This window comes from Syngnathus acus, chromosome 6 (assembly GCF_901709675.1).
Source record: "Syngnathus acus chromosome 6, fSynAcu1.2, whole genome shotgun sequence".
In the NCBI taxonomy this organism is placed as follows: domain Eukaryota; kingdom Metazoa; phylum Chordata; class Actinopteri; order Syngnathiformes; family Syngnathidae; genus Syngnathus; species Syngnathus acus.
The window spans coordinates 1,124,088-1,138,595 of NC_051092.1; the positions used below are offsets into that span (position 1 = coordinate 1,124,088).

A 14,508-nucleotide genomic window follows, 5' to 3' on the forward strand; every position below is an offset into this window, starting at 1 on the left:
TCAATATTATGCTTACTGTGTCTGAGGAACAAAAGTGTGTTTTTAAATGAGAACCATTTAAATTAGTGTACAAGTAGGGGAAAAAATGATAGCGGAACCATGTAATCTTGCTTTGTTGCTCACGGACGGAAGGTGGACTGCACATGTCAACACAAAAGGCGCTCGATGGTTCCAAGGGGGCGAGCTTAGCCTTAGCATCGAGACATCCATCATTCGTCAAAACGATTCGTTCGGTTTAGTCTATGCACGATTCGATTGATGGTTTACTTACAACAACTCACAACCTATTTAAGGACTACCACATTGCGAAATTAGCTTGAAAAAATCATGAACGCTCCCGTTAGCACTGCATTCTTCCTTGCTCAATGCTAGCTAACTACTCGTTTCTCCCCCCTATGACTCTCGAGTCCTGACCACTATTGCAGTAAATCATGCCTACCGTGGTGTTAATGGACGCGTCCCTGTCCATGACAAGGCCGGTGTCGCTGGACAGCAGCGAAGAGTTCCAGAGGAAGAACTTAGCCGTCCACGGGCTCAATATGTTATTCGAGCACATGGCCTCCAACTACCGCTTGGAGTTCACCGCACTCGTGGCTTTCTCGTCCCTCTGGGAACTGAAGGTGCCGTTCACAAGGGATTATAACGCTTTACAGGTACACGCTGAGCGTCTTCCGTACGAGACGGGGGTCTTCTGCTGTGTAAACCTTAGTCAACCTTCCTGCACAGGACGCCCTGAGCAACCTCGAAGACTATGACAAGACGTGCGTAGAATCAGCTCTGAATGGGGTCAGCAACGTGGTGCAGCAAGAGTGGGGGAGTGCTTGTCCCTGTCAGGTATTCGAAGAAAGTTAGTAGAGCACCTGAAAAATGGACGCATTGTCATTTGTTTCTGTTTTTGTTGTTCCCATTGTCTCCACAAGGTGGTGCTAGTGACCGACGGATCTCTCGGGATCGGAAAAGGCTCCCTGCGTCACTCCCTGCAATCTCTGAGGCACCGCGGGGACGACAAGAAGTTCCCTCTGCCCTTCCCTTTCCCCACTAAAATGTTCATCATGTGTGTTGCAAACACAGAGGAGGTACGCAAGTCCTTATTTAATTCATGCTATGAATTGTTTTCTTTTCACAACCCCAAAAAACGAGGGAGGTGTGACGTCCACAGTATGAACATTTGACGTCAATTTCAGTGAGCAGCAGGGGGCGGTGCTGCATGACATTTTTGCCTCTGAATAGCTGAAACCTAGTGGATAATTATCTTTCTTATTTCACAAACGCAATATAAATCAGAATACAATGTTTACACAAGTGGGGACACAGAAAAATAAAGTATTTGACTTCACTGAGTTTTACCGTAAATTTCAACTGGGAGCAGCAAACAGATTGAAGACCATGAAATAAGGCTTTGTTACACTGCATCTGTTTTTGTATTCCAGTTACAGATGACGGGTGCTTTGGACAAATGGGAGGAGCTTCTTTGTCTCAGTGGAGGAGACGGACAGGTCTTTACCGTGGAGGGTCCCCTTTGCATGCAGGGCGTTCAGGCAATGTTTGGGTACGTCTGTTTTTGTACAGCAATTTAATATCATGTTCACAAAATATATACTTTTTTTTTTTTGTGTGTTTCCAGGAGATTAATTGACAGGGCCTACTCTCCCTTCCACGCTGTCTTGCATTGTGGAAACTTGTCCGCAGACGTTCAGGTGTTCCCTCGACCTGAGCCTGTCGTGGTGGATGAGGAGGTGGAACCTTTAGCTCGAGCTGTCAACCCAAGTGCGTTTACAGCCATGAAGCTGAATACAGATTGAATTCCAAATTTGACGACTTTAGGGTGTCTGTGCTGTACTAATGTTTTACTTGTTGTAGATCTGGAAATCGTGGGCTTCATTGAAATCGCGGACATCTCCAGCCCTCCTGTCATATCAAGACACTTGGTTCTGCCAATTGCTGTCAGTAAAGGCAAGTGTGCGCGTGTGTCTCGCTGCTGTTTTACCAGAATACTTTCCAAATGACCTTGGTGTCCTCCTGCCTTTTTGTTTTCAGCCGTTTCCTTCGCCTCATTAACTATTCCAGCGTATTACTCTTATCAGTCTGTGCACGGGAATGTCAAACAATCCTTTTACTAAGAAGTGCAGTAAAGAAAGGGCTTCCTGATGTAACGATGAATTTTAACTTTGTCTCAGATGTTGACGACGTCGGCACAGGCGGCGCAGATGAGCCGGAGGAGGAAGTGTCTGCGAGTCAAATGGCAGGGAAAAGTCCCAATTTCTGCGTGCTTCTACATGGCAGCCTAAAAGTGGAGGGCATGGTGGCACTTGTCCAATTGGGGTGAGACCGCTTTTGACAACCTAATGTTCAGAGTTGGGAGTGACACATTAGGGTGCTGGTCAGAATTGACACACGGCTTTTAATTTTTGAGCAGCTTCACCGTCTTTGCCGTGTTTGTCATAGGCCCGAGTGGTTCGGCATGCTGTATTCGCAAGCAGACAGCAAGAAGAAATCGAACCTGATGATGTCACTCTTTGAACCCGGCACTGAGCCTCTGCCTTGGCTGGGAAAGATCTCCCATTTGGGGCCAATCTCAGGTAACGCCCTCACACCAATGTTGGCTGTTTTTTTCCAGTCCATCTCCTCACCTCGCACTCGCTCGCCTCTTGAAACTTTGTACACGCTCACTTGCGACACACTTACCGTACAAACACATTTTCGTTTCAAAGACAAAGGACTTCCTGTGTGTGAACATAATCAGGAAGTTCATCATTACAGGCTATCAGCGTCAAATTATGGCCACTATGTATATACTCAGTGTACTGCAGAACAACTCACACTTTTCCTTCCTGCCTTTCAGAGGCGGCGGAAAATCCCTACGGAGAGGATGACAGCAAAAGCCCTTTCCCCGTGCAGCCGCCCGTCAAACGAAGCTACGCGCAGAATGTCACCGTGTGGATTAAAGCCAGTGGACTCCAGGTGAAGTCCTCCTGCTTCATGGCCAGGCTCATTAAAAGTGTCCCTACGGCGGCGGGAATTCAAAATATTATTCCCAAAAGGGCCCCTTTACTGCACAAAAAGATGTCAGGTTAAAGGACAGAACTGAAACGTTGAACTTAAATGTTATATTTGAAAATGGTATGGTCATTATGACATTGCAAGACTGACATTTTGATGGCTTACTGAGTTGACATTTTGAGTGTCAAAGGAATTTCTAAGGAGGCCATAACGAGCATGCAAGGTAGGCTACAATCTTGTCAGAAAACCAAATCGTATGCGTTTGGATATACAAACAGAAAATACATCTAGAGGGACTACAAAAGCACTCATTGAGTTTTGTGTTTATTGCCTTGACTGAGATTTTAAGGTCGTCATTTAATGTTCGTTTCAGACTGATGTGCAAAAGATTCTGAGGAATGCAAGAAAGTTGCCTGATAAAACGCCGACCTTCTACAAGGTAAAATTGCACCTGTTACATTGTTTCACTTTTTGTGGTTAACTTGAATCCACTTCCTTGAATCCTCCCAGGAGCTGAACCGCCTTCGTAAAGCCGCTTTGGCATTCGGATTCTGGGACCTCCTCAAGGGAGTGGCCGAGCTACTGGAGCGGGAGTGCACGCTGCTGCCCGACTCGGCCCACCCCGATGCCGCTTTCCAACTTTCCCACGCAGCCCAGCAACTCAAACTGGCCAGCACCGGGGATTCCCAGTACGCTGCTTTTGAGCACAACATTGTTCCCATGCACACTGACTTCTCAAGCTGACTTTATGGGAAAATGAAATACGGACAACGGCGTGGACCAATAGAAATTTCCAAAACCTTGTAACGGACAAGGGAGGCTCCAAGAACAATGGTCGCAAACTTTGCTCCTTTGGAATTTTTTTTTTTAAACTTTCGGTTAGTAAAGTCTTTATCAAATCACTAATTGTTTAATTTTCCCTGTGGATAGAAAATACCCAGAAGTCAATTATCTGGCCTAGCAACTGGTCAAGGATATTTCGAGGGGGGGGGTGCTCTGCCACTGAATTAAAGTGCAGATGACGTAAAATTGGAAATCTCATTTTATGATCTTGGCATTTTTTAACTCATTCAAATTCGTCAGGGATGTTACCAATTTTAATTGTAAATACTTTAAAACATTTTACAGGGACTTAAGAATAAACAAAACAAGCAGGCTTGTAGTAAAAATTATATTTGGACCCACAAGGGAAGCGGACAAAGCAGATTTAGTAAACAACGAAAGGTGCCTGTAAAATGAGAGCACCTCGAGGAAATGTTGAGGAGAAATAAACACGAGGCGGAACGATGCATTAATGAGCCTTCTTCTTGGTGCGGAACCGCTTCTGCCTTTGCTTGTACAGATGACGGAAGTTCACAAAAAGTCCTGAAAGAAAGGGACGAATATAAAGAGGACTCACTTGCCATCGCTCACTCTTTGAAGCTGCATTTGTTTCAAAGCGCACGCTCACCTAGAAACATGAGCACGAGGTACGCACGCAGAAAGTAGGCGAACCTCAGGGATGTGCCGATGGCTTTTGGCAGCGGAATGCTGAACAAGCTGCTTTTGTCAAAGATGGGAACGGACTGTACGATAGCCACAGCTGTTAGGGATTGACACTCGTGTTTGTATTTGGACTTTTATCAACTTTCACATCGGCGAATGCAAACATACCCTCAGCGAGAGCGCCTAACGGGTAAAGGGGCATCCAGAGGGAATATCGCAACCACGTCAGGATTTTCCACTCAGTGTTGAAGCATCCCAGCATGTAGAATGGATACCTGAAGCAAAGCCTCATTTATCCTGACATGACTTATACAGCTGATATGAGTTTGAGCCTGACTGAGATACCATTCAGAAAAATCTGAAATTACATTCCTAGTTTAATATTTTTAACGCTGGTGCATGGACATCAAATAGCAAAAGAAATATGACCATAAATTAGATCATCTTACCTAATTAAACATACATAGGTCAAAATAATCAGCAAAAAGAATCGAGTGTTAAAACCAAATCGCCTACCTGAATATTTCAATGGCACTCCACAGGTAGAAAACAAAGAATACCACCGGCTTATTCTGCATTTCTTCCAAGCAACCAAATATGATAAAGAGGACAAAATTCCTTCCCAAAACCTATTAAGAGAGCAACAATTACATTTGATGGTGACCGAAATAATTTCACATTGTCAGACGGACCTGTATAAGAGTCGGGATCACACCCGTTCTGACCAGCCCAAAAGCGGCGTTGAGGACCTCGACGGCTGCCAAAATTTGGCAGAAGAACATGACTCCAGATATGGTGTGAAATGTGTCGTAGACGGAATCTGAAATATGACACGTGCCGTGTTAGTGTGGGCGTCATGCGAGGGGGGAAAAGCACTCACTCACGCACGTGCTCGCTCACCTTCACCAAATTTAAGGAGGCGAATGGTCATGTTGACAAAGATCCAGGAAAAGCCAAGAAACTGCACCAAGTTGTAGGTAAACAAAAATCCTGTTGTCAGATTGATGAACCCTGAAACACAAACAGCAGCAGAGACTATTCGCAATGGTGAAACTTCAGCCACTAGCAGATGGAGAAACTTCTCTCCACACTTGCCTTTTTCGTTGTGCCGTGAAGCTTTCCACTTGTTTCTTCTCTCCTCCTTTGCAAAGAACAAGGCAATTTACTCACAACAGATTTTTTTTTTTCTGTCTTCACAAACTATAGTTGTCAAACCCAAGGTCCGGGGGCCGAATACGGCCCGTCAAATTCATTTTTAAGAAATATATTGAAACGTTTTTTTCTAGTCTCTGACCAAGCTCCGAGCACAATTCGGGATCATTGCTCACCTTCTCCCTGATTTCCATCTCGGCGTCCGACTCGTCAAGCCAGCGGTCGAAGTCGGGAGCCAAGAAAAGTGGCTTGCGTTCCTGCTTGGTCAACCTTTCCCACCAGCCTCGCTGCTTTTTCATCACAGTGATGTTCACCTGCCGTTGAGTGGACTTGAAAGCTACCTGCAAACATCCCCCAAAGTCGTTTAGGAGGAGACAACATGAGGAAGTAAGAGCACTGCACATACCTGTGATTCTACAGGTAAAAGAAACTCCATGCTGAATTCGTACAGGTTTTGACCCCTCGCACCGTGGCCAAGAGCTGCATACACAAAATAGGAAGTTTTAAATATTCCTCCCCCCCCCCAAAAACATTGTGACCCGACCCACATCAGAAGCATGCACCCCACATACACACACACAAAAAACATCACCTTGAAAGTGAAGGATGTTTTCATGCACATGGGCGTCAATATTCTGCAGGGGGAAAACAAGTTTAGGCCCATTCATTACTAGTATTGTAACTCGTTATCTCCTGCTTCGATTAATCGACGCTTAGAAAAGAGCTGCAGGTGTTACATGTCAAGTTGCTCCCATGTTATCTTACTCGAGTTACGACTGTTATGGTAAGGCGAGTTGCGCAGTTTAGTGTTTCGCGACTGCAGATTCGTCACAAGCGACTTGGAACTTCCCTGATAGCAAAACTGTTCAAAATCTCAATAAAAACACTGAACGAAACGTCTCGTTTGCATTTCCGACTGGCTGCAAAAAATAGCAAACACTAAAAAAAAATTAAAAAAAAAGAAGTAGAAAAGTCATCAACGGGATTTGAACCCGTGACGCAAAGAAATAAGATTAGCTTACTTGGCAAAGCCTTAACGACTGTGCTATCAGGACGGATGGCAATCACAACAGATAATGTTCAATATAGCCAACAACACTAAATTACCCGGCGAGGGTACGCGTTATCATGCGATAGTGTTGGCTCGTGAGTGAACGATTCATTCAAAAGAACGAATATTTTCAGTGAACGAATCACTTCCTAAAGTGATTCGTTCTTTTTTCAGTTCACATGATTTCAACCAGTAGGTGTCGGTAATGCGCATTGAAGCTGGTGCCACCTCGCCGTAAAACAAAACGAAGAAGAAAATGACGTAACTTCCGGTTCGCGAACGAGTCGTAAATTGCATTTCCCGTTCATCAACTGAACGGTTCTGTGAGTGAGTGATTTGCATTTCCAGTTCATCGCGAGAACAGACCAGTGAGGGAACGAATCCTGACTTTGCCGTTCGCGAACGAGTCAACGAGTGAACTGCCTTCCCGTGCATCAACGGATCAGTCATTGAATGTGTTGCATCTCCTGGCGTGAACTATGTAAGCCAGAATGTCGATTTACGATTTGCCAAGGACAGAAAGAAAGAACCACTCACTGAAACACCACTTCTTTTATGCAAGCTAACGGCTAACTTTATTGCATGAAGGGATGAGCCGTTATGCAACGATGGGGAGATTATGCTTCTCTTTGGGTAATCTTGATTTTACAACACTTGTAGTAGTTTTAAAATAACGTGTATGCATATATACGCCTAAATATTGTTATCCAATATATCTGCTGCAATTTCACATTGGATTGCTGGTTTGAAATTTACTTTTATTATTTTAATAAACATTTGTTAAAACTTGTCTGGTGTTGTCTCTTGTTTTTATATTCGCCAATTAAAACATAAAAATCAGACATTTGGTTAACTGCTTTATATGACATGTGTTTTACGTTGTTGTATGAGTTGGTGTCCCCCAAAATAACAAATGTCGGCATAACGGATTTTTTTTTTTTCAACCTTTTATTCAAACACAAACACATTCGGTATAATAACACCATCAACTACAATCCAACAAATACAAAATTAAAACATCAATGTCGGCATAATGTGTATCGGCTGGCATAGCAGCAACGCTGTCTGTCACTCACTCGTGAAACTTCGCGAACGAACCTGAAAATGGCGGTGTACCTAATGGAGTGTCAGAATGACGTCACAGATCAAACAGCCAATCAGAAAGTGGGGGTGAGGGCGGGTGTGGCACTTTTCGCTTTCATTTAAGCTTTTTCCCTATTGAAGTGGCCTGTGATTAGGTACACCTCATGGACACTTCAATAGGTACACTACACGAGGTAAAAAAAAAAGAATAAATAATTAAGAACGTGTACCGAACGATTCGGTGAACGATTCTTTTGAACAAACTTTTTTGTAAAGATTCAGCTCTTTAAACTGGAATGCACATCAGTACAAAAGTATGCAGACGGCCATGGGCTGCCAGGTCGCAATAGTCGACTGGTTAGTGACATGGGCTCTAACTCGGTAAGAACTTGGTTCGATCCCAGATGTGCGCATGTACCTAAATGTGCTTTTAAACTTGGAACCTCGCTTTGTATGCATTTTTTACGCTTAGCTCCTGCAGAACGTGAAAATGAACAAAATCTTTTCACGCAGGTGTGTTTAACGAGGGTAACTTGGAAAACATATTGGAACGCGGCCCCAAGGACTAGAGCTTGACACCGATGACCTTTGACCATGATATTTCCCTAATAAAGTGGCCTGTTATTAGGTACACTTGAAAATGGCAGTGTACCTAATGGAGTGTCCGTGTGGTTCCCTCGTTAACGCACCTGCGTGAAAAGTTTTAGCTCCTGTGGAACGTGAAAATGGCTAAAACTTTTCACGCAGCTGCGCTTAACGAGGGTCACTTGGAAAACATGTTGGAACGCGGCCCCGAGGACTAGAGCTTGACGCCTGTGACCTTTGACCATGATATTTCCCTAATAAAGTGGCCTGTTATTAGGCACACTTGAAAATGGCGGTGTACCTAATGGAGTGTCCGTGTGATTCCCTCGTTAAGCGCACCTGCGTGAAAAGTTTTAGCTCCTGCAGAACGTGAAAGTGACCAAAAACTTTTCACGCAGCTGCGCTTAACGAGGGTCACTTGGAAAACATGTTGGAACGCGGCCCCGAGGACTAGAGCTTGACGCCTGTGACCTTTGACCATGATATTTCCCTAATAAAGTGGCCTGTTATTAGGTACACTTGAAAATGGCGGTGTACCTAATGGAGTGTCCGTGTGATTCCCTCGTTAAGCGCACCTGCGTGAAAAGTTTTAGCTCCTGCGGGACGTGAAAGGAGCTAAAACTTTTCACGCAGCTGCGCTTAACGAGGGTCACTTGGAAAACATGTTGGAACGCGGCCCCGAGGACTAGAGCTTGACGCCTGTGACCTTTGACCATGATATTTCCCTAATAAAGTGGCCTGTTATTAGGTACACTTGAAAATGGCAGTGTACCTAATGGAGTGTCCGTGTGATTCCCTCGTTAAGTGCACCTGCGTGAAAAGTTTTAGCTCCTGCGTAACGTGAAAGGAGCTAAAACTTTTCACGCAGCTGCGCTTAACGAGGGTCACTTGGAAAACATGTTGGAACGCGGCCCCGAGGACTAGAGCTTGACGCCTGTGACCTTTGACCATGATATTTCCCTAATAAAGTGGCCTGTTATTAGGTACACTTGAAAATGGCAGTGTACCTAATGGAGTGTCCGTGTGATTCCCTCGTTAAGTGCACCTGCGTGAAAAGTTTTAGCTCCTGCGTAACGTGAAAGGAGCTAAAACTTTTCACGCAGCTGCGCTTAACGAGGGTCACTTGGAAAACATGTTGGAACGCGGCCCCGAGGACTAGAGCTTGACGCCTGTGACCTTTGACCATGATATTTCCCTAATAAAGTGGCCTGTTATTAGGTACACTTGAAAATGGCGGTGTACCTAATGGAGTGTCAGAATGACGTCACAGATCAAACAGCCAATCAGAAAGTGGGGGTGAGGGCGGGTGTGGCACTTTCCAGATTTTTCCAAAATATTGTTTGGTCCCATTGGGATTTGAACCCAGGTCACTGGGGTGAGAGTCCAGAGCACTAACCACTTCACTATGGAACCCTGGCTGGTGTTGCATGGAAGGTACGTAGACTATATGGTTTAATGGAGCAGCTCCGCATAGACCAGAGACTTGTTGAACTCAAAGTCATCAGCATTAACTCTGCTACACTCGTGACATGGTTTGATTTTATTCCATCAGTATGGTGAAGAATTGAACTGCAAACGCATCCAAAATGAAAAACCATGTCACGAGTGTAGCAGAGGTTAGGGTTGTGTTGCAAATTTTTCCATGATATAACATTTTTTTGGCGCCTCTGGGATTTGAACTCGAGTCACTGTGGTGAGAGTCCAGAGAACTAACCTCTACACTATGGAACCCTGGCTGGTATTGCAATGAAGACACGTACACTATATGGTTTAATGGAGCAGCGCAAGCGTATAGACCAGAGACTTGTTGAACTCAAAGTCATCAGCATTAACTCTGCTACACTCGTGACATAGTTTTTCATTTTGGATGCGTTTGCAGTTCTATTCTTCACCATACTGATGGAATAAAATCGAGAGGTTATTTGAATTCTACGTCTGCATGTGCGCTATAGTATGGTCGTCATTATCATCTTTAATGTCTGCAGCCGCAAAGCATTAAATGTCGGTAATGACGCTGTAGGGCGACGTTGTAAATGTGTATCTTTTATGCAGTTTTGACCTTTTTGTTAACATGCACATCACATTTGAGGTCATTATTTATTCCTGAATACTATAAATACTGTGTAAAAAAAAAAAAACTCCATGCGGACTCTTCTCTGTTAGAACTTGCTTACCTTAAACCATCCAAACATCGCATGACAGCTGATGCTGAGTTCCCATCAGGCAATGATATATATATATATATATATATATTTTTTTTTTTAAGTGTTTGCTATTTTTTGCAGCCAGTCGGAAATGCAAACGAGACGTTTTGTTCAGCGTTTTTATTGAGAATTTGAACAGTTTTGGAATCAGGGACGTTCCAAGTCGCTATGACGAATCTGCAGTCGCGAAACACTAAACTGCGCAACTCGCCTTACAATAAGTCGTAACTCGAGACGGGGCGCAAGATAACATGGGAGCAACTTGACATGTAACACAGGTACAAGCTCACCTGAGCGTCAGTCAGTTCCACGCGGAGGTAGATTTCTTCGTGGCGTTGAGCCCAGTAAACAAGAGGTGTCAATGCCATCATTGTTTAGTATCAATCAATTTATTTATTTATTTAAATCAAACAAAACGGTGTCTCCGTCTCTCATGCTAGCCGTAGAGCGAGCAGCCAGAACATTCCACAAACGGGCGCGATCTCGCGCTGTCATCGAAGCGACCAACGGGAGCGTGACGGAGTGACGTTGCATTGTTCTCCACTGTGATTGGCTGGCTCGTTATCCTCTAGTCCGATTGGCCACTGGGGTTTATTTGCGGAAGTAGAAACGGTGGGAAAGAATCAAACGTAACAACCGTTTGGAAAAGCGAAAACAGGGAGAGGAAGAATTTGTCCTGCGGCAATATGTCAAAATGCAGACGGATCAAGATGATTCTCGTCCTCCGAGCGACTTGGTGAAAACCTCCGGGGCTTTTTGTGTGCTTGTGGGAGTGACTGGGAGCGTAGCTGCTCTCAAACTTCCTGTTTTGGTCTCTGAGCTTCTCCATCTCCCTGGGGTGAGCTTTTAAGTTGGAAAGAAAGGAAAGGTCTTTGTGTCCGTTTAATAGGCCCGATCTTTGTTGGTGGCTTGCCTTTTCCCAAACCACAGCTTGAACGGTGTTGTGATTTCTTCGAATTTTAGATACAGTATTTAGTTCTTCAGTTCAGGGCTAATCGGGTCTAATAAACATCAACCAAAGTCACACGTCTGCCACTGATAACCTACACACACAAACATCAATTAAACTCCCCTGTTTGCTTTACTGGCTCTTGTGTTTTCTATTGAGAACAAAGTCGGAGGCCAATATCGGAGTTTTCTTTTCTTTTTTAGGTGGATGTAAGAGTGGTCACAACTGAGCATGCCCAGCACTTTTATAACCCCGAAGAGGTGTCAGTCAAAGTTTACTGTGACAAAGATGAATGGGAGGTAGGTTTTTCGTTGTACGCAATCGTGGAATCGGAACCCTTTGTTTCTATCTGTGCTTGTGTGGGTTCCTCACCAAGTACCTCAGCTCCCTCCCACACCTGAACAGGAGGGGGCGCAATTTTTATATCCACTGTAGGTTCACTGCTGTACATAAACCCAATTGATTGTGTTTTTGTTCCAGATGTGGAGTCAGAGATCTGACCCAGTGCTTCACATTGAGCTCAGACGCTGGGCAGACCTTCTCGTCATCGCCCCCTTAGACGCAAACACGCTCGGGAAGATCGCGAGTGGCATTTGTGACAACCTCCTGGTGAGAACACAAAATGTTGGAATCTTTATTATTAATTTGATATGACTCTGCGTTTATCATTGGCAGACGTGCGTGGTGAGAGCCTGGGATAGCAGTCGCCCTCTCCTCTTCTGCCCTGCGATGAACACTGCGATGTGGCAGCATCCCATCACAGCCCAGCAAGTCGACAGGCTGAAAGAATTTGGCTATGTGGAAATCCCTTGCATTGCAAAGAAGCTGGTGTGTGGAGACAAAGGTGTGTGTGTGTGTGTACGAGCAGACAACACTAAATCAAATATGAGAGGGGACATATGTGACATAAAAGTGCAGTATTGTATCTGCGTTTGGCGGGACAGGTGAAGGGTTCAAATGCAGGGTTGGATGGAAAGTGGCAGGTGACATCTTGAAAAATGTGTTACTTGACACTTGGGGTCAAAAGGTGCTGTATTTCTGGATGCATTTGCTGCTGACGTTTGGTGGTTAGATTAGGTTGAAGCAATCAGCTGAAGAAAAACAAGGATTTTATGACGTCACCTGTGTTTTGGTCGGTGCGGTGACATGTCCAGAATGAAAATTGATGAAGCGTCCACGTCCGCCTAAAGGAAGAAAAAGCAGATTAAGCAAGCAGGCCGCCCTGAAAGAGAAGTCTGACCGTTTTTACGACCGCACCTGTTTTGGATTGGAGGGCAGACGCAGTTGGATTTTTTGTGAGAAAGCATCAGCGAGCCCCTATTCATTGTATTTGGAATAAAATGGAAACACATTTCAAATGTGTGCTCCTAAATTTTTAATTAGGGGGCCACTGCGGTCTTAGCACAAAACATTAGGCTGGAACCCTGTTTGAGAATAAATACTACGAAATACTTATACAGCCGGTGGATGACGACCACAACAGTCGAGTTGCAATTAATTCTTGAGAACAAGATGACCCGGATAAATTGAAAGTATTCACAGGCATCCTTTGAAGCATTCAGGAATATTCATGACTTCAAATAATCTTCCAAAAAGTAACAAATGCAAAGAGACGCAAATGCGCTCACGGCTGACAGGCAAAGTTAAATCGTAAAAAGATGAATAATGATGAGAGCACGTTGTGTCTCGGTGTTCTTTATAATTGTCAAATTTATTGCAGGCAAAGGCGCCATGGCGGAGGTGTCGACCATCATCAGCGTTATCAAGCAGTACATTCAGCCGACCAGTGAGCCATCTCCCCAAACATGAGCAGTGGGCAACACTTTTATCTTGGACTGACCTTGTGTCATTTCACCCAAAAATGTGAGCCACGTGCTAACCAAGCCAATATTCTTTGCTACAAAGGTGGTCTGTCGCTGCTATCAGTCAGGCCGTAACTCGCCTCCCTGAACAACCTCAACGGGAAGGGAGCACAGCGTGTACCGAGGGTTTGCAGGCCCACCGGGTCAAACGGATCACAACAATTGAAACGAGTTCAATAATAAAACTTTGGCTGCCTGTCACGCAAGCTTGGAAACTTTGAAGTGTCTCTAGGAATGGATACATACGTAGTTGGGCTTCCACACCAACATTCAGGCTCGATGCTTGAACTCATCAAACCTACTTGGACAAGAGGCGAAACGGTGATCCCATGCCCCGAGAAATGTTCAAATCATTCTTATGAGGGAAGGGCGCCGCACTGCTGGCGACAATTGCTCAACCGGTTTGGCTGCCGAACAGCTTTGTCATGAATCTTGTTCATTTCAAAATGCCTTTGTGCCATGAAACCATGAAAATAAACATTTTCAACTTTGACAGCATTTTTAGTTTTTCTTAACGGACTTGACCCACACAACTTATAGCTGCATCAGGTTGATGTTTTCCATCGGTAGGTCACGTTACGTGATAAACCTGTTTAGCAACACTTGGATCCCTCACGATAACTCAGCCAATCTATGTTCTGGGTAATTAAAATGTTTGTCATTGATTGTTTATGCATTGCATGCCGCAAAATAAATGTTCTTACTGTCAGACACAGAACATTCTTTCATTTGCGTGGCACAGAAAACGTTTGCTTGGCACAGATAGCATTCTGATACTCAAATAATGACAACAGGGTTATTGTTTCACTCACTGCATATCTGGAGTTTGATCACTAACGCCTGCAGTTGTAGGCATTGCATATCATTTCAATGAATTAATTGACTAAGCTCTTGACTTAAGACATTTTGTTTGGTGCGAGTAAAACGATTATTTCCTGGGGTTTGTTTGTGGAAGTAAAAACATGCTGATAAAAAGAAAATTGCTCACACTGCCATTAAATGACTCAAATAACAACTTAAATGTGGTAGAAAAACAGATATTACTTTTCAATTAAAAAAAAAAAAAAGTACAATTGGCCTGGATGGAAATGACGGTGCTTGAAAAAGATAATGCAAGCAAATAATTTGACTCATAAC

General features: G+C 44.2%; 3 protein-coding genes across 10 annotated transcripts; 2 read left to right on the forward strand and 1 right to left on the reverse strand.

The window, feature by feature from the left end:
- The first annotated feature begins 148 nt into the window (after positions 1–148).
- Positions 149–4,136, forward strand: ints14 (integrator complex subunit 14). Its single transcript, XM_037254983.1, has 11 exons — positions 149–653; positions 727–834; positions 921–1,076; positions 1,431–1,549; positions 1,625–1,767; positions 1,861–1,953; positions 2,178–2,322; positions 2,446–2,579; positions 2,843–2,961; positions 3,374–3,439; positions 3,511–4,136. Exons 1-11 carry the CDS (start codon positions 432–434, stop codon positions 3,742–3,744), a joined length of 1,539 nt encoding a protein of 512 aa, XP_037110878.1. The 5' UTR covers positions 149–431; the 3' UTR covers positions 3,745–4,136.
- A 21-nt stretch (positions 4,137–4,157) lies between these two features.
- hacd3 (3-hydroxyacyl-CoA dehydratase 3) lies at positions 4,158–11,057 on the reverse strand. 6 transcript variants are annotated; one of them, XM_037254988.1, is made up of 12 exons: positions 10,851–11,056; positions 6,230–6,272; positions 6,044–6,117; positions 5,814–5,978; positions 5,581–5,623; positions 5,386–5,496; positions 5,178–5,305; positions 5,002–5,114; positions 4,851–4,857; positions 4,654–4,777; positions 4,451–4,582; positions 4,158–4,365 (listed from the first exon to the last, which is right to left on the reverse strand). In XM_037254988.1, the coding sequence occupies exons 1-12, from the start codon at positions 10,929–10,931 to the stop codon at positions 4,292–4,294; spliced, it is 1,095 nt and encodes a 364-aa protein (XP_037110883.1). In that variant the 5' UTR covers positions 10,932–11,056; the 3' UTR covers positions 4,158–4,291. The 6 variants fall into 6 exon arrangements, with proteins under 6 accessions (XP_037110883.1, XP_037110882.1, XP_037110880.1 ...); XM_037254987.1 differs by having other exon boundaries at positions 5,581–5,626; XM_037254985.1 differs by having other exon boundaries at positions 5,386–5,623; positions 10,851–11,057.
- Positions 11,058–11,119: 62 nt separating this feature from the next.
- Positions 11,120–13,862, forward strand: ppcdc (phosphopantothenoylcysteine decarboxylase). Of its 3 annotated transcripts, XR_005098325.1 has the most exons (6): positions 11,120–11,398; positions 11,713–11,808; positions 11,990–12,118; positions 12,185–12,353; positions 13,230–13,372; positions 13,604–13,862. XR_005098325.1 is itself a non-coding variant. In XM_037254990.1 (5 exons), the coding sequence occupies exons 1-5, from the start codon at positions 11,255–11,257 to the stop codon at positions 13,316–13,318; spliced, it is 627 nt and encodes a 208-aa protein (XP_037110885.1). In that variant the 5' UTR covers positions 11,120–11,254; the 3' UTR covers positions 13,319–13,862. The 3 variants fall into 3 exon arrangements, 2 of the variants coding, with proteins under 2 accessions (XP_037110885.1, XP_037110887.1); XM_037254990.1 differs by having other exon boundaries at positions 13,230–13,862; XM_037254992.1 differs by lacking the exons at positions 13,230–13,372; positions 13,604–13,862 and adding an exon at positions 12,446–13,020 and having other exon boundaries at positions 12,185–12,365.
- Positions 13,863–14,508: the final 646 nt, after the last annotated feature.